The sequence below is a fragment of the Sorex araneus genome, chromosome 3 (assembly GCF_027595985.1).
Source record: "Sorex araneus isolate mSorAra2 chromosome 3, mSorAra2.pri, whole genome shotgun sequence".
NCBI classification, from domain to species: Eukaryota; Metazoa; Chordata; class Mammalia; order Eulipotyphla; family Soricidae; genus Sorex; species Sorex araneus.
In genome coordinates, this window is record NC_073304.1 from 198142297 (window position 1) to 198166886 (window position 24590).

General features: G+C 41.2%; 1 protein-coding gene and 1 pseudogene across 2 annotated transcripts in view; both read right to left on the minus strand.

The window, feature by feature from the left end:
• MYO1D (myosin ID) overlaps positions 1-24590 on the minus strand; it is a 378710-nt gene that overhangs the window by 253761 nt on the left and 100359 nt on the right. For both annotated transcript variants that reach the window (XM_055130005.1, XM_055130006.1), the window contains exons 3-10: positions 23018-23111; positions 20620-20785; positions 16541-16594; positions 14377-14472; positions 9642-9758; positions 6537-6740; positions 2894-3039; positions 2705-2819 (exon numbers count right to left, since the gene is read on the minus strand). In XM_055130005.1, coding sequence (XP_054985980.1) covers positions 2705-2819; positions 2894-3039; positions 6537-6740; positions 9642-9758; positions 14377-14472; positions 16541-16594; positions 20620-20785; positions 23018-23111 — 992 coding nt within the window. The remainder of the gene's footprint in view (positions 1-2704; positions 2820-2893; positions 3040-6536; positions 6741-9641; positions 9759-14376; positions 14473-16540; positions 16595-20619; positions 20786-23017; positions 23112-24590) is intronic.
• Positions 9172-9505, minus strand: LOC101544159 (cytochrome b-c1 complex subunit 7-like; annotated as a pseudogene).

The window sequence follows — 24590 nt, forward strand, 5'->3', positions numbered from 1 at the left end:
CATCATATCCTGATGAAGTGAACATGTGTAACAAAGTGATGGACAGAAAAGTCTTGGTCCTAAATCTAGTTCAGCATCTCTAATTAAAATATAGGGCACACAAGGGACAGAGGAACACTGATGACATCCTGGGAATCTAGAGAACAAAATCTAGATGTAGGAAGTGATACTGAATAAAAAATTTGTTCTTTTCAACCAAAGATTTCAGGGGAGGAGAAAAATGAAGGAATGGAGAATGTCAATGTAAGAGACCTATAAGCCAACCATAATCTAAGGACCAGCTCTAAAACCCAATTCAAATGAACGAAACACCCTGGAAACTGAGAAAAGAGGGGAATAGGAGCATGAGCAGAGAGACTGTTGATAACAATAAGGAAACACTGTGTGTTCTCTTAGGTGCAATAATGGTAGTTTGTTATGGTTTCCGCATAAGTCCATCTCCTAGAAAAACTCAGCGAAATATTTACAGATGTAATGATGTGAGATTGGACACTGGGTATAGCAAGCTCCCTGTATCAGGATCTTTGCTCTCATGTATGTTTAAAAATTTTCACAAAGAGAAGGCAATTACTTAGTATATTTAAAAGTTGAGGTTTTAAAAGGAAATACCTAGAATAGAGATCCTAATTTGTGGGAGGGTGTGGGGGGAAGGGGCTGGCATGTAGTCAGTTACTATTACACTGGGGTCAGCTTTTCGCTCCTTCTATTTCTTGGCTTCACTAGAAATTTCAGTATTTTTAGGACTTTTGCTCCATGATCAAATGTTGATAACCTACAGCAATTGCTGATTTTTGCCTTTATCAGCTCTGCCTGTGGAATCTGCTGATTGCTAAGGACTATTTTTTACCATTATCTCGGAGTCACATCAGAATAACAAGTTTTATAATTAAATTTGCCACAAGAACCCAAACTTCAGTTATTTCATCTTACTTGGTTTTGGAGCCACCCCTGGCTGTGCTCAGGGATTACTCCTGGCAGTGCTCAGGGGACCAGATATGATACCAGAGATCCAGCCTGGGTGGGCTGTACGCAAGACAAGCACTTTACGAGCTCTATTATCTCTCTGGCTCTAAGCTTCAGTTATCACTATGAACTATATTATCCATTTTAAGAGAGCTTTATGTAAGTTTAAATGAATTACATTTTAAATGTGTTATGAAATTTCACTATTGAAAAAAAATTGCAACTAATCCTATTATAAAGTAACAACATATCCTTAGCTCATTTGTAACTAGGTAAAATCACTCTAATATACTTGAACTAATTTTTTTATGGTACATTAATGCCACATAATAGAAAGCAAAGATGCAATTTGAGGCAGGAATGTTATTTACTTGTCCATCATCCCCTTTTTCTAGATGGGAGAAGACTGAAAGTAGAAAGTTGGGGAGAAATATAAGATATTTAAAACTGTATTACCAGCCTTTCACTACTTTTGTGTTAGAAAAAAACAAATGTTAATTTTATTTCACGTCATACCTTACCACTTCTAAGAGTGGTAAATACAGGTTTATAATTACAGAAGAGAATTTCTTTCTTTCTTTTTTTTTTTTGCTTTTTGGGTCACACCTGGCAATGCACAGGGGTTTTACTCCTGGCTTTGCACTCAGGAATTACTCTTGACGGTGCTCAGGGGACCATACGGGATGCTGGGAATCGAACCTGGGTTGACCGCATGCAAGGCAAACGCTCTACCTGCTGTGCTATTGGTCTAGCCCCAGGATTTCACATTTTTAAGTCTGCTCTCAAAATTGTTTTTAAAATACCTATAAAATAGAAAAATTTCTGTCGCATTTCTATCCCGAACAGAAGATTCACTGCAGGGGACATGAACACCAAGCAGATCAGGTCTCTGGGGCTTGTCCCTGGATTTATTATACTTTCTGATTCTCTTCTTTTCTTCTTCTTCTTCTTTTTTTTTTTTTTTTTTTAGTGAATCACTGTGAGGTACAGTTACGAACTTACGAACACTCATTTTTTGTATTCATGTTTGTATTTCATTCATACAGTGATCGTTTTTCCCATCCCTCCACCAGGGCCCATTCTCCTCCACCAATGTTTCCGATTCTTTTGGACCAGAGTACTTTGAGCTGTTCTCTTGGACCAGACAACTTTGAGCTCTCAGACTGACTTGATATTTGTCAACAGTAAGTCCCAGGGGGAACCACAAAAAAGAGATGCATCAAATAAATGGGACCCAAAGGAAAATAAATGGAAATAAAAAGTCAAGACAGGTGTTCTCTTGCATGGGTTTCAGAAAACATAAACATTAACTGAAGACAGTTAAAAATGTTACTGAGTTTACAAAGCAGAAGACAATAGGGAAATTAAGAGGAGGAAAAGCAAAGGAAAGGAGGAAGGAGAAGAAATTAAATTTGGAAGCAAAAGGCAAAAGTTTCTGCTCTGAATAATGTATCAATAATAATAGCCTCTAACAGAAAGAGATGAACAAGAAAGCCCAGGTGGTAACAACCATAAAAGTGAAAATTTGAAATTTTCTGATTACTTCTGGGTAGCAATAAAGGAGTCTTATCAGATTAGAGAAATCCCTGTCAAGTCTGAAAATGAATTTTATCACATATTGCAAAAATGAAATCCAAGGTTTAAATGTTTTAACCATTTAAGATTTCCAAGGAACACCTATACAGCTAATATTTGCTACTGTGACTAATACGTGGACACAGGAAGCCGAGAGGCCACTCACATGCTTCCAGGGGATGCCTTCCCGCTGATACTCCTCTTGCTCTTGCTTAAGAACCAGCTGAATGAAGAGCTGCTGGAGCTTCTCATTGCAGTAATTGATGCAGAACTGTTCAAAGCTACCAGAAAAGAAATTAGTTAGGCTTAAACAAATACAAATAAATAAACAATAGGAGTTTAACTGTCTTATTACCTGTTGTTCTCAAAGATTTCAAAGCCATAGATATCCAAGACACCAATAACAGTGTTTTTCCCATGGACTGTGGTGTCATAATTCTTGACCTCAATGATATCATTGATGCGAGACACAATCCAACAAAAAAGGCGCTCATATATTGCCTGCGAAGAAAGTTACAGTGTAAATTCTTGCCCAATTAACAACGAGCCCTTTGCTTGGACCTGTGATGAGTTTTAAATTCCTACCTATCCTCTCCTTATTGCTTAGCCTAGCTGCTACTTATCGAAGCAAAAACAATTAAAATTGTGGATCCTTTTATAAAATAACTACCTGATGCAGCTAAAAGAAATAGGTCTACATTTTTAAAAGGTTACAGTAAGTCACTCTATGTATTGTACCCATTCAATACACCTGGTACATTCTGCACCCAGCTACAGCAACACTTCACCTACTTTCTTGTCGTTACTTTCTTTTTTAATTGTTAATTTCATCGACTATAAAAGGTGGGGAGGGATGAGTTACTATCTATGCTCCACTGAAGCTCTAAGGGTTCTAAAAATACACTGACTAAAACTGCTGAAGATCTCGGGTGAGGGCCAACGAGATGGCTCAAAGGGCTGGAGCACAAACTTTGCATACAGGAGCCCCGCTTTGATCCCTGGCATCCATCACATGGTCCTCCCTTGGGAGCACCCCCAGAGAACCTAGCTGGAGAGAATTCAGCCCCTGAGCATCACCAGGTGTGACCTGAAACCAAAACCAGTAAGAAGCACAACCCATAATCTGAGCTAAAAGGCCACAGTCTGAAATGTTTTGATGAAGGACTCATCAGTGCAGCAGGATACATTCACCAATAGACGTAACTACAAAGCTAACATGCATTCACATCCTGATAGAAACACATCCTGCACTGTCTTTAGCCCCTGCACCCCAACATCTCCTTCCAGGACCCCACTCTACATCCACACACGTCTACACTCATCTCTCTTCCTGCCCTTTCATCACTCTTCAATCCACTCCAGTCTTCTAACTCCCACGAATCCATTAAATGGTTCATCAAAGACCCCAAGGGATTCTAAGGGACATCTAATTTAGGCACACAGCATCATTCAGTTCAGTTTCTCACTCTTGAAACACTCCCTTTCTGGGATCGATGATGCTAGATTCTTTATTTTTCTCTTATTTCACTGCCAGCTCCTTAATGACCTCTGAGAAAGTCACCCATCTACCACTACCGTTAAAAGCTGAAGTTCCTCCTGGTGCTCTTCTAACACCTCTTCCCTTGAACATATCCAATGTTAAACAACAATAACATAAGAATATTCACCCAAGTATTAGTTCCACACGGGCCTCTCCTCTCTGAGCGCCAGACTCATGTCTGGCTGCCACATGGAGAGTGCTGCTGAGATGTTTCACAACCATCCCAAACTCATGTCCTGTCAAAACTCTGGATCGTCCCACTTCCTGGAACTGTTCATATCCTCATATTCTACTTTCACCATGAATAAATGACATCAGAAACATGGAAGTATACCTGTTCAGTCAACAAACACTTCACGAGCACTTACTGAGTATGCAGATTGCTGGGTATGTACTATTTAACATATTCTTGGCCTCAGTATCCAAGAAAATTAAGGAGTAGAGTGAAGGGAAAACACTCTCTCTCTCTCTCTCTCTCTCTCTCTCTCTCTCTCTCTCTCTCCACACACACACACACACACACACACACACACACACACACACTCACATATATGGTGTGGAGTCCTGAGGAGAATATTCAGAAAGGCTGGGAAGAGCCTCTTGAAGAAAGGGGGTTGAGGTCAGACAGACAAATAAGAGTTAAACAGGTGAGAAGGGAAGAAAAGACCAACGCAAGCAGAAGAAAAGGCAAGTGACAAGTCACTGTGGTTAGGAGGAGAGAGGGATAAGAACAGTCTGTGATTCCTGTAAGAAATTAATGTGTTGGAGTGAAAGAGGTAAAATGTATTCTTGCAGCGAGGCAAGAAGTCAGACTGGAGTCAGAGCTTGTAGAGCAACTATCCTTAGTCCTACCATTCCCTGACACTTCTGGTCCTATGGCCTGCATTTTCCAAATATAGCCTTTCAACTAATCCTCTTCTCCCCATTTTCAATGCTACTATCCTCGTTAAAGCTGTCATTTGTTGTGTCTCCTAGATTAGGGGATTATTGAAAACTCCCCCTAATTGGTCTCTGTGCTTCCCACTCATGCCCCACCCTCCATCCCCCATGAGATGCTCTGTACTCCATAGGGCAGAGTGACTTCTTTCAAAATTCAGATTTAATGTCATTAACCCTGCTTAAAATCCTCCAGTCTCAGCTGCACTTGGGACAGATTGAAATTCTATAAGAAATGAAAACCCAAGTCTGAGAATGACAAGAGTTAAAACTGGAATACAGAACTATCTAAGAAAGCAATAAAAGAAAATGTCAACTGTTAGAAACTGAAATTATTTGCCAAATGGGTAATAGTCAAAGGACTAAAGTTATGATTTCTTATGGACTGAAAATGAAAAGATAAGAAATTAAAATGTACAAAGAATATACCTAAATAGTTGGCAGAGTAGATTTTAATACCTTACCAAAATACCAAAAGATACTCAAATATCTAACAATGAAAATATATTTGAAAAAAGTTGAAAAAATACTCAAATAGCTAATAATAAAAGTAAAAATAAGCACGAAGTACTACTACACAATCATGAAATAAATAAATTCAAAGTTTAAAATCAGTGTGCCCTTTGACCCAGCAAGCTCATGACTGGGAGTCCGTCCAACTGAACTGAAAGCTCAGCAGCGTAAGGAAGAAGTTCAATATCCTACAACATTACCGGTAAAAGTAACAAGGCGAGTGACTTAAGAAACAGATGATGGCACAACTGAGTGTTTAAGAACAGATGACTGGGTAAAGAAACCGGTCCATATAAACAAAGGAATAGAACTCAGCTCCAGGAAAGGACAAAATCATGTAATTTGCTTTTATGTGGATGGAACTGAGGTTATGGTGCTGAATGGAATCAAAAAGGAGAGAAGCATACAAAGAATGCTCACTCATCGACGTGGGACAGAAGAACACAAGAGGGGAATAACAAGTGTCCAAAGACAATGGAGCTTCGAAGCTGCTCTGCGGCACTGAGACCGCCTCGGGTGGAGGACAGGGGCGGGGGAGGGTGGGCAGCCACTCCGGTGGAAGTGTGTGTGGTGTTGGAACACTGCGTGCATCAAGCCCTGCCATGAACAGCAGTGTAAATCATGGTGCCTAAAATGTAAAACAAAGAGCATGTGGCTAAGAAACTATGGCACCGTCATCACACAGAGATGTTCACAGAGATGTTCAAAAGAATCAGAACAGTCAGCTGACTCAGTGGAGATCTCCGCAAAGCATCGCTGAGTGAGACGGGCAAAATGGAATCCATGAAAGGACACACCATGTGAGGGGCCCTGAGGAGTGGTGGCCCTGGCTCACCCGCCAGGCGGCACTCACTTTGCTCAGCCTGTTCATAGCCACGGGGATACACCGAGACAAGGATGACCAAAGAGCACCATTCTGGTTTCTAAAAGCCTCAACCTACTTAAAAGGAACATCTGAACAGACCTTCAGAGAACCTGAATTTAAATACCACGCCAGCGAGAACCCCACCTTAGCAAAGGCATCTCTGCCGTAGCTGGCTTCTTGTTCCGTGTGCTGCTTGTCGATGATGTCCCGGCCGGTGGCCACAGTCCGGTAGAGAAGGGTCTTCTCAACTATCTCGGTCTTGGTAGAGAGCAGCTCCGCTATGATCGATACAACCTTGCTGTTTTCAATGAGGGGCGTGTCACCATCCACGACAAATTTTAAATTCCCCTATATCAAAAGTGAAAAGACCAGGTAAGTTCCACTGAGGTTCTTCAACATTATGTCAGGGATAGAGCTGCCAATTAAAAACATCCTTCATGTAACCCTGTGCAGCACACGCTTTCCTAAACATATTACGTGTTTCAAGAGACAAAAGCCTAGAACTTCATCTAATTTTTCCTCTCCTCCCAGACACTCATCTATTCTTAATTTTCAGTATATGCTTTTGATGGACAGCATCTTACATTTTCATGCAGTAAAAATTGATCAATCTTTTGCTTTAGGGGTTTTCTTTCTTTGACACACCATTCTTAGTCCAAATATCTTATGATTAATATTTTCTTCAAATGTTGACACATCATTTTTTCACTTTTAACCCACCTAGAATTTATTTAGTACGTATTGCAAAGCAAGAACATAACTACTTTTTCAGATGGCTGGTTGCTCCAACAGCATGTATCAAATAGCCAATCGTTTCACCTGATTTAAAATATTAATTCGATTATAATAATAAATTCCCCCAAGCTTTTAGTCTATTTTTTGATTCAAAAACAATGTTCAAGTCCCTGCTCACACTCGCCATCTTGCTGGCAGAGAAATGGCCCAGCGTCACATCTCCAAAATACCATGATATCATCAAATCTCCCCCAGGAGGACTGGTCTGGGCTGAGAACTCTGGGCTTCTCAGAACTGGGGCAGGCAGAGTCCCCTTTCTGCCTTAAGGCACAGCAGCGCACAGCCACATCTGACACCCTCCAACACAGAAAGAGCCCAGCTCCACAAACTGCCAAGTCACCAAATTGTTCCAGGTCTATAGCTTCTGCATGGCCACACAGCACTGTCCGCCCAGAGGGTCACAGCAAGTCTGATGGGAAAGTTGCACAGAAGACCACCAAGCTCTTTGATCCTCAACAGTAACACAGAAAGAAGGCTCAACTCGAACGAACCAGCGCGGGAGAGCCTCAGACAATGACCCCAGGAACAGAACTGAGAGATCTAACAATTACCACAAATTGACTCATTGATCTAAATTTTGGTAATTCTATATGCCTTTGTATTGTGGCAAACAATATGAAGTAAATTTATTTGTGTCTGCAATGGGGCAGGCCAGGGTGGTGGGTGGGAAACTGGGGACACTGGCTGAGGGAAGGGCAGACATTCTGCTGGCGCAATTGGTGGGGTGTCACTGAATGCTTGAAACGACTGTATTGTGAACAACTTGGTAAATCAAGGTGTTATAATACAAATTTGAAAATAAAACCAGAAACAATACTCACTTACCCTCTACAAAGTGCCCAGCATATCAAACAACTTGTTGATTAATCTTGTGCTGAATATGTATGAATCAAGAGTCATTTTTACTGACATTTCACATCTGGTAGAACTGAGTCTCCTTGCCTTCATTTCCCTACCCTGCTTCTCTAAACACAGTTTCTCTGCCCTTTCTATGAACTTGAAAACAAAATTTCTGTTTGGATTCTGGAATACTTAAGACATTATTTATACTTCCATATGATATTTTTATAGGGGTTCTACATGTTTTCTTTTAGCTAGGTCTTACTAAAAGAAAAAGTGAAAAGTAATTTTTAATCTATTTGAAATCGTTATTTATTGTAAGGTTACATATCTCTTATATTTTAAATTATTTTTTAAAATTCTAAATATATAAGCAGTAATAAAAGAAGTACAACACATCTTTATTTCTTCTGAACTTGATGTGATATAAAAAATAACTGGGGGCTGGAGCGATAGCATAGCGGGTAGGGCGTTTGCCTTGCATGCGGCCGACCCGGGTTCAATTCCCAGCATCCCATATGGTCCCCTGAGCACCGCAAGGGGGTAATTCCTGACTGCAGAGCTAGGAGTGACCCCTGTGCATCACCGGGTGTGACCCCCAAAAAAGAATAACTGGACTGTAAGCCAGACAATTTATCTACAGTGTTGGCTGCCATTAACTGCCATTAATTGTAGGTGGTTATGTCTATTTAGTGCAACCTCAAGAATACTTTTTCCCTGACCTATTAACATGAGATGATCAATAATCTAGTATTAACAATGTATGTTCCTGCACTTCAAATGCTGTTCAGAATATTTTATCTACAGCATTAGCAGACACATCACTGCAGAATTCTGTTATCCTTGAAATTAACTAGTTTAAAAGTCTGACAAAATAAAAGTCTGACATATTAGTAAGAAAATCAACTAAAGCCATAAGTGTCAAACTTAAAGGCTTAGAAAATACTCCACTAAAATGATGGGGAAAACCATGATAGAATCATTTCTTTAAAATGTGCAAAAAAATTTTTCCCAAAAAATTACAACAAATATTTATTTAAAGCAATGTATTCATTTGTAGCTTTAATCACTTCACACCTGAACATTTCAGTTTTAACCAGACTTTATAAAAAGACTTTGAGGACAGCTGCATCCAGATATGTGATTATTTCTTTGCCCGTTCTTCTCTTTCTTTTCTTTCCTGAATAATCTCTTTCAGATATGGTCAAGGTAGAATTTATCCTCCTTGTGTTTTGTCCACTGCTCCTCAGGCAAAAACTGCACCCTCCTGGCCAAGTCCAGGGCTCTCTTAATGTGCAACATTCTGCTGTTATGCAGGTTCTCGGGGAGCCTCTTCCTGGCTTGTTTTACGCCCCCATCCCCACTGATCGTATCATCAAGCACTAACCCCAGTTTATTGAAGCCCACAGCCTTATAGTATATTTCTGAAGACCTTCCAGCCACCAGCCCCAGGCTGCAACTGTCTGCCTGCCCACCATGTTGACCCCACATACGAGAGAAATTTTCTTGACATAAATAACATTTTAAGTCACTGGGGTGGGGGGCAAAAATCTAAAAGATGTCCTGTCTCCCCAGGGAGACAGACAATGTAATCGGAAAGGCATCCCCACTCACCAAGTGAAGAATAGAAGCCAGAATCTTATACACTGTTTGAATCTCCTCCGGTTTGAAGCCAATTACTTTCATGGCGTCAGCTACAACTTTGAATTCTGCAGCATCATTGATAGAAGACTAGGAGTGAAAAATGGAAAATATTAGTCACAGACACTTCATCTGAGCATTAGAATCCAACAATTTCGCGTTTATGGAAGATCAATGAGGAACTGGTGAGTTTCCAGGGAAAATAAAACTTATTTCAGCGGTAGAAATATCACTCACAGCACACTCAATGCCCACAGGTGTGTAGAGCTAGTCACCCACAGTAAGCACCACATGTTTCTAGAACCTTCCGTGAGGAAGTAAATTCAGAACTGGCTCTGAGAAGGTGATTTCTGCCCTGTGGTGAGTGAAGGAAGTAGCCTGGGATGTGAGATCACAAATGGAAACTCTGACTATGGCCGTCTCTCAGACACATGCCTGGCGATTGTGGCCTGTGGTTTTTGCTCCATAATCAGTCTGGGACAGGTTGGGAATGCTGCTGCCACATCCCTCTGGTCAGGCTTTGTACTTCCCAGGTGAGGAAAAGCAGGCGCCCAAAGCAAGGCAGCCCGCTTCAATCTGCCAGCAAGCTATTAAATGGGCTGGGACTGCCCTTTCAATTTCTCGCTATTCAATAAATATTCACTGAACCAGATGTTCTAATGGGTACCGGTACAGACTGAATAGCTGTGCCACCACCTCTGCCCCTGTCCAGAAGCCAAAGTCTAGCCTCCCACCGTCTACTCTACCGTGTTCATCGGCAGACTCTGCGGCAATTAAGTTAAGAGGACAGTCCTCAGAAGTGGGATGAGTGCCCCTGAGGAAAGAGCCCCGAGTCGCTGTGTGACGCCCGCCCCATGAGGTGCAGGAAGCAGCCCCCCTCCACATGGGGAGCAGGCCCTGCCCAGTCTGGCTCTGCAGGTGCCTAGACCTCAGGCTGTTCCCTGAAGAACACACCTCTGGTCTGGCCAAGCTACTGTCTTTCGTGTTTTTGCTGCAGACTAAGACAAGAGTTCAAAGAGAAGTCCCCTCCTTTAAGGAGTGGTAACTGTTCGGCTGGAAATACAAATGCGTCGACTGGGACGCGAAGTCAAGCAGTGTGTAGTTGCCCTGGAAGTTTCCCCAAAGCAGCACCCATGAGGGTGATGCCCCTTTCCCTGGAGAGTGTATCCTTTGTCCAGGAGGAGACCTGGCCTGCTGCTAACCCACTGTGAGCACATCTGCCTGACCAGCATGTGGTCTCTCAGAGTCCAGGACACAGCCAGGCAAGCTTCTCACCTCTATTCCTCTGACCTTGGCCAAGACACTTAACCTTCATGGACCTTTATTCCTTACAGCAATATGGGACCCATGATACATTCCTCAGAGGGTGGCCATGAGCACTGAATAAGAATTTATTTATATAGGGCTGGGCAACACCATAGTGGGTAGGGCTCTTGACTTGCATGTGAAGGACCCAGGTTCAATCCCCAGTATCCCATAAGGTCCCCTGATCACCGCCAGGAGTGATTCCTTAGCACAAAGTCAGAAGTAAGATGTGTCCCCCAAACATACATACATATACACATATACATACATATTTATACATGGACATATATTTTATACATTAGACATATACACATCAATGTTAGAAATATACAATATGTGTATACACACAGAGCATCTACCTTGTTCCTAACACATAGCTGTTTGACCAGTTTCAGATATTATAAGCTGTTATTATAAGCTACAACCAAAGGAAATGGACCAGGACCAAAGAGACAGTACAGTGGGCAGGGCGCCTTCCTTGCATGCAGCTGACCTTGGTTCAAACTCCAGCATCCCAGTATCTCCTGAGTCCAGCCAGGAGTGATCCCCGAGCACAGAATCAGAAGTAAGTCCTGAGCACCGCCAGGTGTGGGAAGGAAGGAAAGGAAGGAGGGCAGGAGGGAAGGAGACAGGGAGGGAGGGAGAAACACTTATCAGCGTAACAGGGTTACTTAGCCAGGATACATTGTATGATTTCACTTATATTTTATATATATATTCCACATATATATGTATATACATATATACGCACATACACATAGACTGTGTTATTAATATATTTTTAAAAATTTTCTGGTAGGGTTGTCTTTGGACTATTCCTGGCTCTGTGCTCAAGAGTGATCCCCAACAATGTTTGAGGAACCATATGTAGTGCCAGGGATTTGAACCAAAGTCAGCCAGATGCAAAGCAAGTGTATTAACCCCTGTACTATTTTTCTGCCCCATCAATGATTTCTGAGTGGTAAGTATTAGGGTACTTTTGTTTCCTTTTGATTCATTACTATCCGGGGTATTTATTATGAAATTAAATTATTTCTTTGTTTTCCTTAGGAAAGGGAGAACAAAAAAGCATGTGTTTTTGAGAACAGGAATGGAAAACATTAATAAAAAGGAAACCTAAACCAACTTAAATTTATATCACAGAAAAAGCTAGGTGTCAATTTAATATTTGCTTTCTTGGGGGTACTACATGATTTGACTAAAAGTAATCTGGTTGATAAGACAATTTGACAAGAAAAGAGTATTTCTGGTGAGATGGTACTTTGGTGTTGATTTTAAAATCCTTTATGAATCTTTGGGCTGGAGCGATAGCACAGTGGGTAGGGCGTTTGCCTACCCGGGTTCGATTCCTCCACCCCTCTCAGAGACCCCGGCAAGCTACCAAGAGTATCTCACCCACAAAACAGAGTCTGGCAAGCTACCTGTGGCATATTCGATATGCCCGAAACAGTAATAACAAGTCTCACAATGGAGACATTGCTGGTACCCGCTTGAGCAAATCGATGAGTACAAATTGTACAAATTTAGATCAATTATATATATTTTTCCATATAGAATACAGAACAATTGTTTTTATATATTTCCTAAGTGTTTATTCATATCTTAACTATTTACACATCTTTCTTCCAATAGAATGAGATACTAGATATGACAGTGATACAGTTATTATGATTCTTTAGGTACCTGTGGCTTATTCTCAGAGAATTGGAGTGTTATTCTCTATTGTTTTGTTTGCAATTACTTTCTAAGAAAAAAATCTTGCTCTCAGAAAATTATAAAAAAAGTTTGAGCAACCTGGGGCTGGAGCAATAGCACAGCAGGTAGGGCCAACCAAGCATCCCGTATGGTCCCCTGAGCACCGCCAGGGTTAATTCCTGAGTGCAGAGCCAGGAGTAACCCCTGTGCATCGCCGGGTGTGACCCAAAGAGAAAAAAAAAAAGTTTGAGCAACCAGAATGTAAACTAAAAAATTAGCAGTAAAACTTTAAAAGTATATTTTGTTCATGAAAATGCAAATATAACTAAACTATTTTATAGTTAAAGACAAATAATAGAATTGGTGGGGGAAGGGACCATACCTGGGGGTGCTCAAGGTTTATTCCTGGCTCTGCATCAGGAATTATTCCTGGTGCTCAGGGGACCATATGGGTTGCCGGGTGTCAAGCCTGGTTGGCCGCAAGCAAGGCAAATGACCCATACATTATATTATCTCTCCAGCCCCAATAATAGAATTTTTTAAAAAGATACAACTTCCTCATCTTAGATCCTTTCCTTCTGCAGTTTTTTTTCCTTTTCCCCAAACATATAAGTAATGCACACATATTACAGAAGAAATTTTAAACAGGGAAAAGCGAAAGAACACAAGAAATATCTACCATACCCTCCATTTAAACAATTATATATTCCTCTAACATAGAATATATATCCACTGTATATATTATACAAATTTAGATCAATTATATATATATTTCCATATAGAATACAGACCAATTGCTTTTATATATTTCCTAAGTATTTATGCATATCTTAACTATTTACACATCTTTCTTCCAATAGAATGAGATACTAGATAACACTGTCATGTTTTATAATCTACCATCAACAAACTACTGTCCTATTCAGAGTCAGAGTCATTATTAAAATGACTGGCAGAAAACAAGTTAGAAGTAAAAGAGCAAAAATAATCATATAATGTTTGTGCAAGGGCTCACATACAAGGGAAGGAGGAAACTGGGAAAAAGAAAAGGCGGCTAGAAATGGTCACAAAATGATTTCTAAAATACAGCAAACTCAAAGTGAAAGGACAGTGGATGGAGAGCCTTGATATTCATATTCAACCACAGTGCTTTTAAATTTTCTTTTGTCTTATCTACTTGCCTTGACCAAATCGTATTCTCTTCTTTTGAGGTAAATTTTCTAATTATATCCATGCAGTGTCCAAGGGTCCCAGGGACCACTCCTGGCCATACTCAGGTCCAGTGCTGCTTGGGTCCAGCAGGGCTGGCAGCAACCAGGGACATCCCAGGGATGATCAAGGGATGGTACAGTGCCAGGAGTGCCAGGAAATGAAACCAAGGCCGCCACAGACCAGGCACGCATACCACCCCTTTGAGTCATCTCTCTGGCCCTCAATATTTTTGTAGTGTAAAATAAAATAAACAGGATTAAAACTTAAAAGAAAGCACAAGATCACACAAGAGAAACTTTCCTATCATAGGGTGATAAAAGAGAGTAATGAGGTTATTAAACGAAGTTGTTGAGTCAATAATGTATCTCTGCTCCTAAAAATTTTTCAATTATTGACCTAAGGGGAGCAGGCTTGATCACATAATTAATGTTCCTTCTGATTTTTTTTAAATGTTCCTGATTCTATAGCTAAGCAATCTTAAAGAGGCAACTCTTACCTTTAGTTGAGCTCCTACACGAATATAGTTGTAGGATGAAAGAGATTTCTGGAGATGCAGTGAGCGTAGTATTTGCTCTGAACCTCCTTGGAGTAGCTGAAAAATATTTAATTAAAAATAAATAGTCCAAGCACACAGAGAACTAAAACACCAAATGTTCTAGCTTGACAGTCATTTAGCTTCTATTCACTTCTTGGGCTTCATTCATGTAAGTCCCCCTAGTTCTAGCTCTGGAGAATGTTTTATTTTTTTAACTTGAAGGCAAATGGCTTTGGTTCATCAGTTATGGAAAATGTTATGCAGTCAGGAAGAAGACACATATGAAGCAACCTTAGCTCTTTTCACAACCCAGGTGACATAAAAGGTGCTTGCTTTATCTGTGCTTCTGTACAGCAGGAGCCCCGAAACTGGAGCAATCACTTGCTTTAGCAGCCCACGACTTAGACAGGATAGAGTTGTGCTTCAGAATTTAGAAAATAAAATCAATACCATTCCAGAAATAAGAGCTTGCAGTTACAAAATATGTTTGCTTATTCTTAACCCATTTCTGCATTTCAGGGAAGGACAATTGGATAACTGTGACTGCAGTGTTGGACAAAGACAATTTTCAATACTTTCACCCAACTGGGAGAAGTACTGGGGGAAAACTAAGAGTTTTTAAAAAATAAACAGAATTCTTTTCCATTTGATAGAAAGGTTTTAGAAAGAATGGAAAATTGTCAACAAAAACAGCTCTAACATGGCTAACATGGGTAGCCCTTTTATACAGCATATGATTTAATGAAGGCATTATGTTTAACTCTCATCATTAAACTCATTAAATTGTATGCTTTGCTTTATTTTAAAAATTCCACTATTAACTTTTTATTTTTTAGCAGAATTGCAAGGGCTCAAACCAGCACCCTCTGACAAAGCATATAGTTAACCATTGAATGATGTCTCTGACCAAATTTAAAATTTTTAAATTGATTTGTAAAACCAAAATATACCAGAACTTGTATATAATAATGGATACTGCCATTAAGTCAGTTGCCCAGAAAAACATGAATGTGGATAAAATTTGTTCCCATTTTTGGGTCACACCCAGAAATGCTCAAGACTTACTCCTGGCTCTGTACTCTCCAGGTGGGACCTCAGTGGACCATACAGTGCTACAGGTTTTTGTTTGTTTGTTTTAGTAATTACATTGCTTTATTATTTCTATAAAGAAAATTCACTGATTTTGATTTCCCATTTCTGGAGCTCTTTTTAAAAAAAATTTTTTTTATTAGTGAATCACCGTGAGGTACAGTTACAGACTTATAAACTTCTGTGCTTACATTTCAGTCATATAATGGTCAAATACCCATCCCTCCACCAGTGCCCATTTTCTACCACCAATGGTCCCAGCATCCCTCCCACCATCCCTACCCCATTCTCTCTCCTCCCACCCCGCCTCTGTGGTAGGGCATTTCCTTTCGCTCTCTCTCTCCTTTTGGATGTTGTGGTTTGCAATAGAGGTACTGAGTGGCCATCATGTTTGGTCTATAGTCTGCTTTCAGGGTGCCTCTCCCATCCCGAGCAGATTTTCCTAGCACCATTTACTTGGTGATCCCTTCTCTAACTGAACTGCCTTTATTTCTGGAGCTCTTAAATACTGGAACAACAGCTTCAATTAAAAATAAAATTAGGCTTACTCTTCAAGCCCATGTTTCTCCCTTGACTACATATCTCGCTTGCTTGTCCTGATGTTTCTTTGCCTCTGGAGAAGACTGTGTTCTCTCTTGAATATGCACTTCTCCCTTTCCCCTGACATCTTTCTAAATAAGTTTCAATAAAAACTTTCTTGCTTCACCAAAAAATAAAAATAAACCCCCAAAAAACCCAACAACAAAATTAATATACTTAGAATATACCATTTCAAAAAATTTAATAATTATTAAGAATCTATGTTGCAAGGAAATGTAGGTAATGTTCAACCAAGGTGATCAGACTCTGTGTGTGTGTGTGTGTGTGTGTGTGTGTGTGTGTGTGTGTGTGTGTGTGTGTGCGCCCATGTTTAATGTCTCCTGGTCAATGGAGGCAGGAAGGCATAGAATTCTGAGTGACTTCCAATATTAAAACCATTCCTTTCTGCAGTTGAGCAATTAATCCATTTCCTTTCAGAAAATAGCAGAGTACTAACCTGGTAGAAAGAATGGAAGCTTCGTTCTCCTGGCTGCTGCACAATCACTCGAGACTAGGGAAAAAAAAAACACACACACACACGAAGATCATTCCTCTGAAAATGTACTCCTAACTCATAAACAAAAGCCACTTTCTCAGGGATCCTGCATTCCATTCAACAGAGCCAGCAGACTGTACTCTAACCCACTAAAATGACACATTCTCCGTGGGCTTTTCTGTGTAATTCCTCTCGTCCTTCATTTAAAAATTTAATTTTTTTATTGCTTTCTCATTAGTTTATAATATTGTAGGGACCCAGGGGTTAAATTTTACACTTCTGTGCGCACATTTGATCCTCACGGCTCCTATCACCAAGGTTCCAGCATGGTGCAATATTTTGATGGTCCATTTTACTATTTACTACTTAAAATAGGGTTCTGAAACATTAAGAAATTTTGCTTTTTCAATTTTTTAACCTGGAACTTAAAGAGAAAATTCTTTTTTAGGTGTTGTGTGGGGGAATGGGATGAACTAGTCATGGGAAGAGTAAAGTAGGAAGAAACATTAGGGGGGAATCTCTTCAGCATCCCTTCTGCAGAACCTTGCTGGCATTTCAAAGAGCAGAGCCTTATACCCTTTAATAAAACAGTCAAACAATAATGTTTGAAGGGACCCCTGCCTTAAAGGGCTTCAAAAAATTGCAATTAAGAGAGGCCTCAAAAAAGGTAATTTATTCCAAAGACTATTTGCGGGGTGGGGGGGTGGGTACAGGGGGCTTCAAAGGCAGGGCTCAGGAGGGCTGGGGGCCTGACCAGTGATTTTTTTTTTAATCTTTTTTTAAAAAATTTATTGAATCACTGTGAGATAGTTGCAAGCTTTCATGTTGGGGTTACAATCACACAATGATCAAACACCCACCCTTCCACCAGTGCACATTCCCCACCACCAATATCCCCAGTATACCCCCCTTTCCCACCCTCCCCCTGCCTCCATGGCAGACAATATTCCCCATACTCTCTACTTTTGGGCATTATGGCTTGCAACACAGACACTGAGAGGTCATCATGTTTGGTCCATTATCTACTTTCGGCACACATCTCCCATCCCAACTGGTTCCTCCAGCCATCATTTTCTTAGTGATCCCTTCTCGATTCCATCTGCCTTCTCCCCTCCGTTCATGAAGCAGGCTTCCAGCTATGGGGCAATCCTCCTGGCCCTTGTATCTACTGTCCTTGGGTGTCAGCTGCATGTGATGTTATTCTATACTCCACAAATGAGTTCAGTCCTTCTATGTCTGTCCCTCTCTTTCTGATTCATTTCACTTAGCATGATACTTTCCATGTCTATCCATTTATAGGCAAATTTCATGACTTCATCTCTCCTAACAGTTGCATAGTATTCCATTGTGTAGATGTACCAGAGTTTCTTTAACCAGTCATCTGTTCTAGGGCACTTGGATTGCAGAAGTGGTATTGTGGGGTCATATGGAAGCTTAATTTCTAGTTTTTAAAGGATTCTGACCAGTGATTTCTCTGCCAACTGAGGCTGGGATCCATGCAAGATGCCAAAAATGAGATGCACAGTACCACAGTGCTGGGGACCTCCCAGGCTACACCTGGTGATGCTCAGGGAAGCAGCTGGTGCTGGGAATCAAACCCGGTGGGGTACATACCCGGGCCCCTGCAAAGATTCCTTTTGATTACTAACTCTGCATAAAGTCAACTCTAATGAAACTTCTGGGGGAAAAGACAAATAAGCTGGTATTTCATGCTGATTTTCAAGTGACTTCAGTAAATACTTTCTGAAAAGCCTAACTTCAATTTAATAAGCAAAAAAAAAAAAAGATTAGGGTTAAGATGTGGCTTAGTGGCACAACATCTGCCTTATGGTGTTCGATTCTTTGCACAGGACCTATGTGTGCACTGCCACTGTGGTCTTCAGGGCCACAAGTGTGTGGTTTTCTGTACACGGCAACCAATTGTGCAGCCCTATGTACTGTAACAGCAACAACCAAGGGTGGGGAAGTGAGGATAAACTCATTCCACCATATTCTATCATCACGCTGGAGGCGACAGGGGAATGGAGTAGAAAATCCAAAGCCGACTAGGCAAGTGGATTCAGAACTGAATTCAATTCAAGGTGGAGACTTGGGGAAGGACCATCTTAACTACAAAACCCAGGTGAATGGACTCATGTACCCTCCTTCAGTCATGTTCAGGGATAATTAAGATTAATTAGGACACAGCCTCCCTGGCACTCCCAAGAGCAAAGTTTTAATTGGAATCTTCTACAGGCCCAACAATCACGTAGGCAGATAAAAACATACACTTCGTGTTTTCACTGACCGAATACAGTATGTTTTGCGATTAGACTACAAGATCATAAAACACATCTGTTAAAAAGCAGTGGAAAAATTGAAAGTTGAAGGAAATAGGATTTCAATGAGCTTAAATTAAAACCTATGAGAGTTGGTGACATGTGAGGAGATGATTAGTCCTGGACTGATTCTTGTTAAACTTTCTCAGGAGTTGGCCCACTTTCACATACACCCTCCCCCACTTTCTCCATTTCGCTGCTTTTATCTACAAAGTTCATAACTTCGCAAGTGCTAATAAGAGAATACAAAAGGAGAATGCTTGCCATAGAAAGTTAGCTGGAGAGCAGGAAGGGAGGAAGAATGGGAGTAAATGCTACTATGAAGAAAAAAAATCCTCTGAAGGGTGGGACATTGTTTGGATGACTTCTCTACATACTCTGTAAAGCTTCGAATTTGAGAGAGTGTGGGTGAGTGTTTGCAAACCACCTTGGAACACTTCCCCTTTAGTATCAGAAAGCAAAACATATACGAACAAAAGCACATATAGAGAAACAAAGGAAAGGAAGAGACAATATCCAAGAAAAATAAACCCTGACCACAGAGCCGAGGCTCTGGAGTTAGGGTGGAGGAGAGCTGAAAGGGCACAGGGGCCCCATGAGTTGGCATCTGGAGTTAGGGTGGAGGAGAGCCGAAAGGGCACAGGGGCCCCATGGGTTGGCACTTCAGGAGTGGAAGGGGCAGTATGGTGCCCTAAACACAGAAACAATTACTCTTGTGAACCAAGGCTACTTCAGTCAATATTAACTTTAAATAAGTAGAAATAAGTAAAAGCACAGTCAAGGCTGGCAACCCCCAGGTGCCGCCTTGGTCCAGTGAGCCTTGTCACCAACAGAACAGGGAACCATAAGACTGAGTGCTCCTCTTGGGTGGGGGGTGGGGAGGGTGGTGTGTGTGTGTGTGTGTGTGTGTGTGTGTGTGTGTGTGTGTTTGAGAGAGAGAACCGAGAAGACTGAGTGCTCCTCTGGGTGTGTGTGTGTGTGTGTGTGTGTGTGTGTGAACCAAGAAGACTGAGTGCTCCTCTGGGGTGTGTGTGTGTGTGTGTGTGTGCGTGTATGTGTGTGTATGTTGTGTGCTCCTGGGGCAGAAATGAGTCTACTCCTACTGAACTTTCGTTTCAGTGTCTTTTGCTTCCACAAAGACCCTAGAGCCTCCTGACAAAGGCCAGGGTTTTCCCTATTTCCTGCCAGTCTCCCCTAAAGGAAATTTCAAAAACTTACCTTTTCCCTGGGGTCTTAAAGGAAAAACAGGTTTCTGGTTCACACTGTGGCTCCTAGTAATCTCAGGTCTTTGATGTGATCACTTTTCAAATTTAAAAGATCCAGAGAGAATTATTCTTATACAAGACTGGTAATTATTCTACAAACTCCCTGAATTCTTAACACTGCTATTATTTTAGGATAAGTGGTGGCTTTTTTCTTTCCATGCCTTTGATCTGCTTTTCTTCTGCTCCTATACTATGCCACCCAATTTTGTGAAGAGGGTAGTATGTGACTTTTGTACAAATATGTTTCTCATTGTGTTGTTTATTTTGGGTAAAATAAGGGAAGGAGTTTCAAAAGATTAAAGGAAATTGATTACGAAGATCTAATCGCCCTCTTTTTCAGTGAATAAATAGAACACCATTTCCAGGGAGTAAGAAGAAATTCTATAAATATAACCAGATTTTAGAAAAACATTCAGCATTTGCAAACACGCCCCTCAGAAATGTATGCTCATCTTACCTTCTCCAATAAGTAATTATTGATATGACCACCGATAGGATCGCCCTTGAAATCAAAGTTGATATCCATGTATTTCCCAAACCTGCTTGAGTTGTCATTGCGGTTGGTCTTGGCATTTCCAAAAGCCTCCAAAACACAGTTAGATTTAAGCAGCATATTCTTCACTCTTTAATAGAAACAAATTAAAGTCATCATAAGTCTTTGAATTTTTAAAAGCTTAATTTTGCTTAAAAAGGCAAAGATTTCCTCAGAGACCCTGACTGTAGGCATGTTACACACACGCACATATTCATACACACAAAAAATATAAAAAATGTTGTTCACTGAAGTAACCTGATAGAGCAGATCCACTGCTCCTTCCACTGTTACTGCAAGTGACCCAACACCTCATGTCACGAGACAAAGTGCACTTTGACATGGTGAGGAAACGGCTGGTTGTTTTTTGGGGGGGGTGGGAGAGAATTTTGGACCATGCTTGGCGGTGCTCAGAGGCCGTTCCTGGCAGTACTCCAGGGACCACCTGTGGTGCCGGGAATTCAAACCTGGTCCTACCTACACAGTCACATGCAAGTCCTTCCTGCACTCTCCCGCCCCAAACTGCTAGTGTTTGGTAAAAAATGGAAACTTTCTGAAAAAAACTATGGTAAGAATGCCTGTAAAAGACAAGTACTGCAGGGGCTAGAGAGATAGCACAGCGGGTAGGGCGTTTGCCTTGCACACGGCCGACCCGGGTTCAAATCCCAGCATCCCATATGGTCCCCTGAGCACGGCCAGGGGTAATTCCTGAGTGCAGAGCCAGGAGTAACCCCTGTGCATCGCCAGGTGTGACCCAAAAAGCAAAAAAAAAAAAAAAAAGACGAGTACTGCATACATATGCCGCTATTTACTATAACAGGGTTTTAGAACTAAAATTTACTTCTCATAAGGTTAACAGAACTGTGGTCTTAAGGAGGGAAGGGACCTTGGGACGGTGGTGGGAAGAAAGGTCCTGCCACTCTGACGGGGAGTCTGGCAGAGCAGCACCACAGTGTCAAATACTGATATTGTACTACCAAAGAAAAGTCAAATGAAATTTAAAAAATATTAGTTCTCAGCTACTGTCCTGAGTTCTCAAGGAAATTAAGAAAACCTACTCATATTCTTGTCCTTGTACTGTTAGATAGAAAAATCAAAATAAAAAGAGTGACCTGCCTCTTTTGACCTGACAATACAGCCCAAGAGGGTTGAAAAATAAAAAGGCCAACATAATGCCCTTCCCATCCACACAGTGAAAGGCAGACAGCGATGATGCGTACACAGAGTGCGATGCTCCGCTAGAGGAACAGTAAGCTTCAAGGTAGCAACTCTGAAAACATCGTCTTTTCAAAGAACCTATACTACAGGGCCAGAGAGTGCAGCAGAGAGGGCGCTCGCCTTGCACACGGTTAACTGGGGTTCGAATAGCACTTCATAAGAGTCACCTGCCAGGAGTGATCCCTGAGCACAGCCAGGTATGACTCCAACGCCAAACCAAACCAAAAAAAGAAAATAAATAAAATAACCCAAACCCCCAAAGACTGATATGAAAATGTTATGCCACTTGACCCCCCACATTTCTTTCTCTCTTTGAAAAAAACCTTCCATTCCTTCCCTTCACATTCATTACATGACTGCAACGTGCCAGGCGCCCAGCCCAGGGCTGAGCCCCAGAGAGTGCGCACCACCGGCTCTTACTCACTGGCTGCAGCCTTTAGAAAAGGACTCCAGTCTGGCCGGAGAGAGAGGACAGTGCACAGGGCGCCTGCCTTGCATGCAGCTGACTCAGGTTCCATCCCTGGCATCCCGTACGGTCCCCCTAGCACCTTCAGGAGTAATCCCTGAGCACAGAATCTGGAGGAAACCTGAGCACCGTTGGGCTCAGAGGAAGAAAAAGAAAAGGAATCCTATCTAGAATGCCTAATTCCAGAGGCTTTGTTTAAAAATGGGTAAGAGCAGATTTATCTAGAGAACTGAGTTGCCCTCCAGAGCCTAAAAAGATATTTTTTGCATATCAGCAAAAAGTCAGGTGTCCATGAGGGCTTGAACAATAAATCTGACCAATGTAAATAAAAGTATCTCTGCTGCTCACATATAACACTTAAGGCAATATGAACTAGCATAGGGATGTTTTCTCCAGTTTCAAATAATTTTATTGGCTCTGATTTTTTGTTAAAACTCACCCTGTAGTAAGCTTTTTTCTATTCAAAAAACAACTATAAAAATAAAGTGACAGGAATGAAATGTACAGACATTTGGCAAAAATGAGAGGGAAACAACCATCAATAAATGCTCAAAGCACCTTCGAGTAGAGGTGTGGTTAAACTGGCACATGAAAAGGAAGTGCTACCCAGACAGGGAACAGTTCCTTGTCCCCGCTTACCTTTCGATCTCAGCTCTCTGACTGGGATTGGTGATGGCCGCAATATAATGCATGATGTACTTACTGGCTTCAGTCTTCCCAGCTCCACTTTCCCCTGGGAGAAAAACAGTGCAAACTTAAGACTGCAGCTTAAGCCAAGAGTTATATGATTATTAATCAAATCATTACAACTGTTGATGCTATTTAAATTCCTTGCTTCACCATTTGCTTTTTTTTTTTTTTTTTTTAGTTAATTCACCTATTTAGATATGGTATTAACTCAAACAGATCTGGCGATGTGAGAAACATAAAACTACTATGTAAGCAAAACAAACGAACTATAAATCAAGATTTACTTAGAAAAAAGTAAACAGGATTAAAATGTATTAATCAATTCCTTACATCTTAATACTTGGTGGTGACTCCTAGGTAGAGTAGAAAAGGGACAGGATAGTGATTCTAACAGTGACCAGAGATACATTCGCAGAACCTCATTTTCTACAGTAGGATGTCTTTTTATGGGTGCGAAGTAATTCCAAGTTAGAGGTATCTACTCACAGTCAAAAATGTGCATAGGGTGAGAGCGATAGTACAGCAGATAAGGCATTTTGCCTTGCATGCACCGGACCCAGGTTTCATCCCTGGCATCCCATATGGTTCCTAGAGTATTGCCAGGTGTGACTCAAAAAAGAAAAACAACGTGTATGTCCTCTGGCCTATAAGTTCCACTAATAACAAGTTAAGTTATGGACATACGAAACACACGGAACAGTAATCTTCAGAGATTCTAAGGATATTTCTGCAAACTATACATTATGTGTTATAGCTAAAACCTGAAACTAATATGCCCATTAGTAGAGCACTGGGTGCATTACAATTCAACTGTTTAATGGAATTTTACACAATTGTTAAGGAGATTCATTAGTTCTTTAGTACTCTAAGGAAAAATGCCCCAATACACGGTTAAATGGAAAAAACAAGTTATGTAATAGTCAATTATATAATCACATGTGCACAGGTGGCTATATTAATTTGCACATGCAGAGTAAATGTATGAAATAATACATGTTAGATCGCTCATAGCTGTTACTTCTGGGCTCTGGTAGTGGGGAGAAGAAGGGACTCAAGGTCAGGGCTTGTTTCTTCCTTCCTTTGCACATTTACATAATTGTTTGCCTCTATTCCCCGCCCACCCTGCCCTTTTAGAATCAGGCAATACAGCTTTTCTAATTTGCTTGTTTATTTTTGGATTGTGAGCAACACCCAGCTGTGTGTGGGGCTTAAACCTGGCTCTGTTCTCAGGGATCATCCCAGCAGTGCTCAGAGGACCTTATATATGTGCCGGGGATTGAACCCAGGTCAGCTGTGTGCGAGGCAGGCACCTTATCTGCTGTGCTATCTCTCCAACCACTTTTCTAATTTATTTTAATAGTCTCAAGATGGGCTGGAGCGATAGCACAGCAGGTAGGGCATTTGTCTTGCACGCAGCCAACCCAGGTTCGATTCCTCCATCCCCTCAGAGAGCCCGGCAAGCTATCGAGAGTATCTCGCCCGCACAGCGGATCCTGGCAAGCTACCCGTGCCATATTCAATA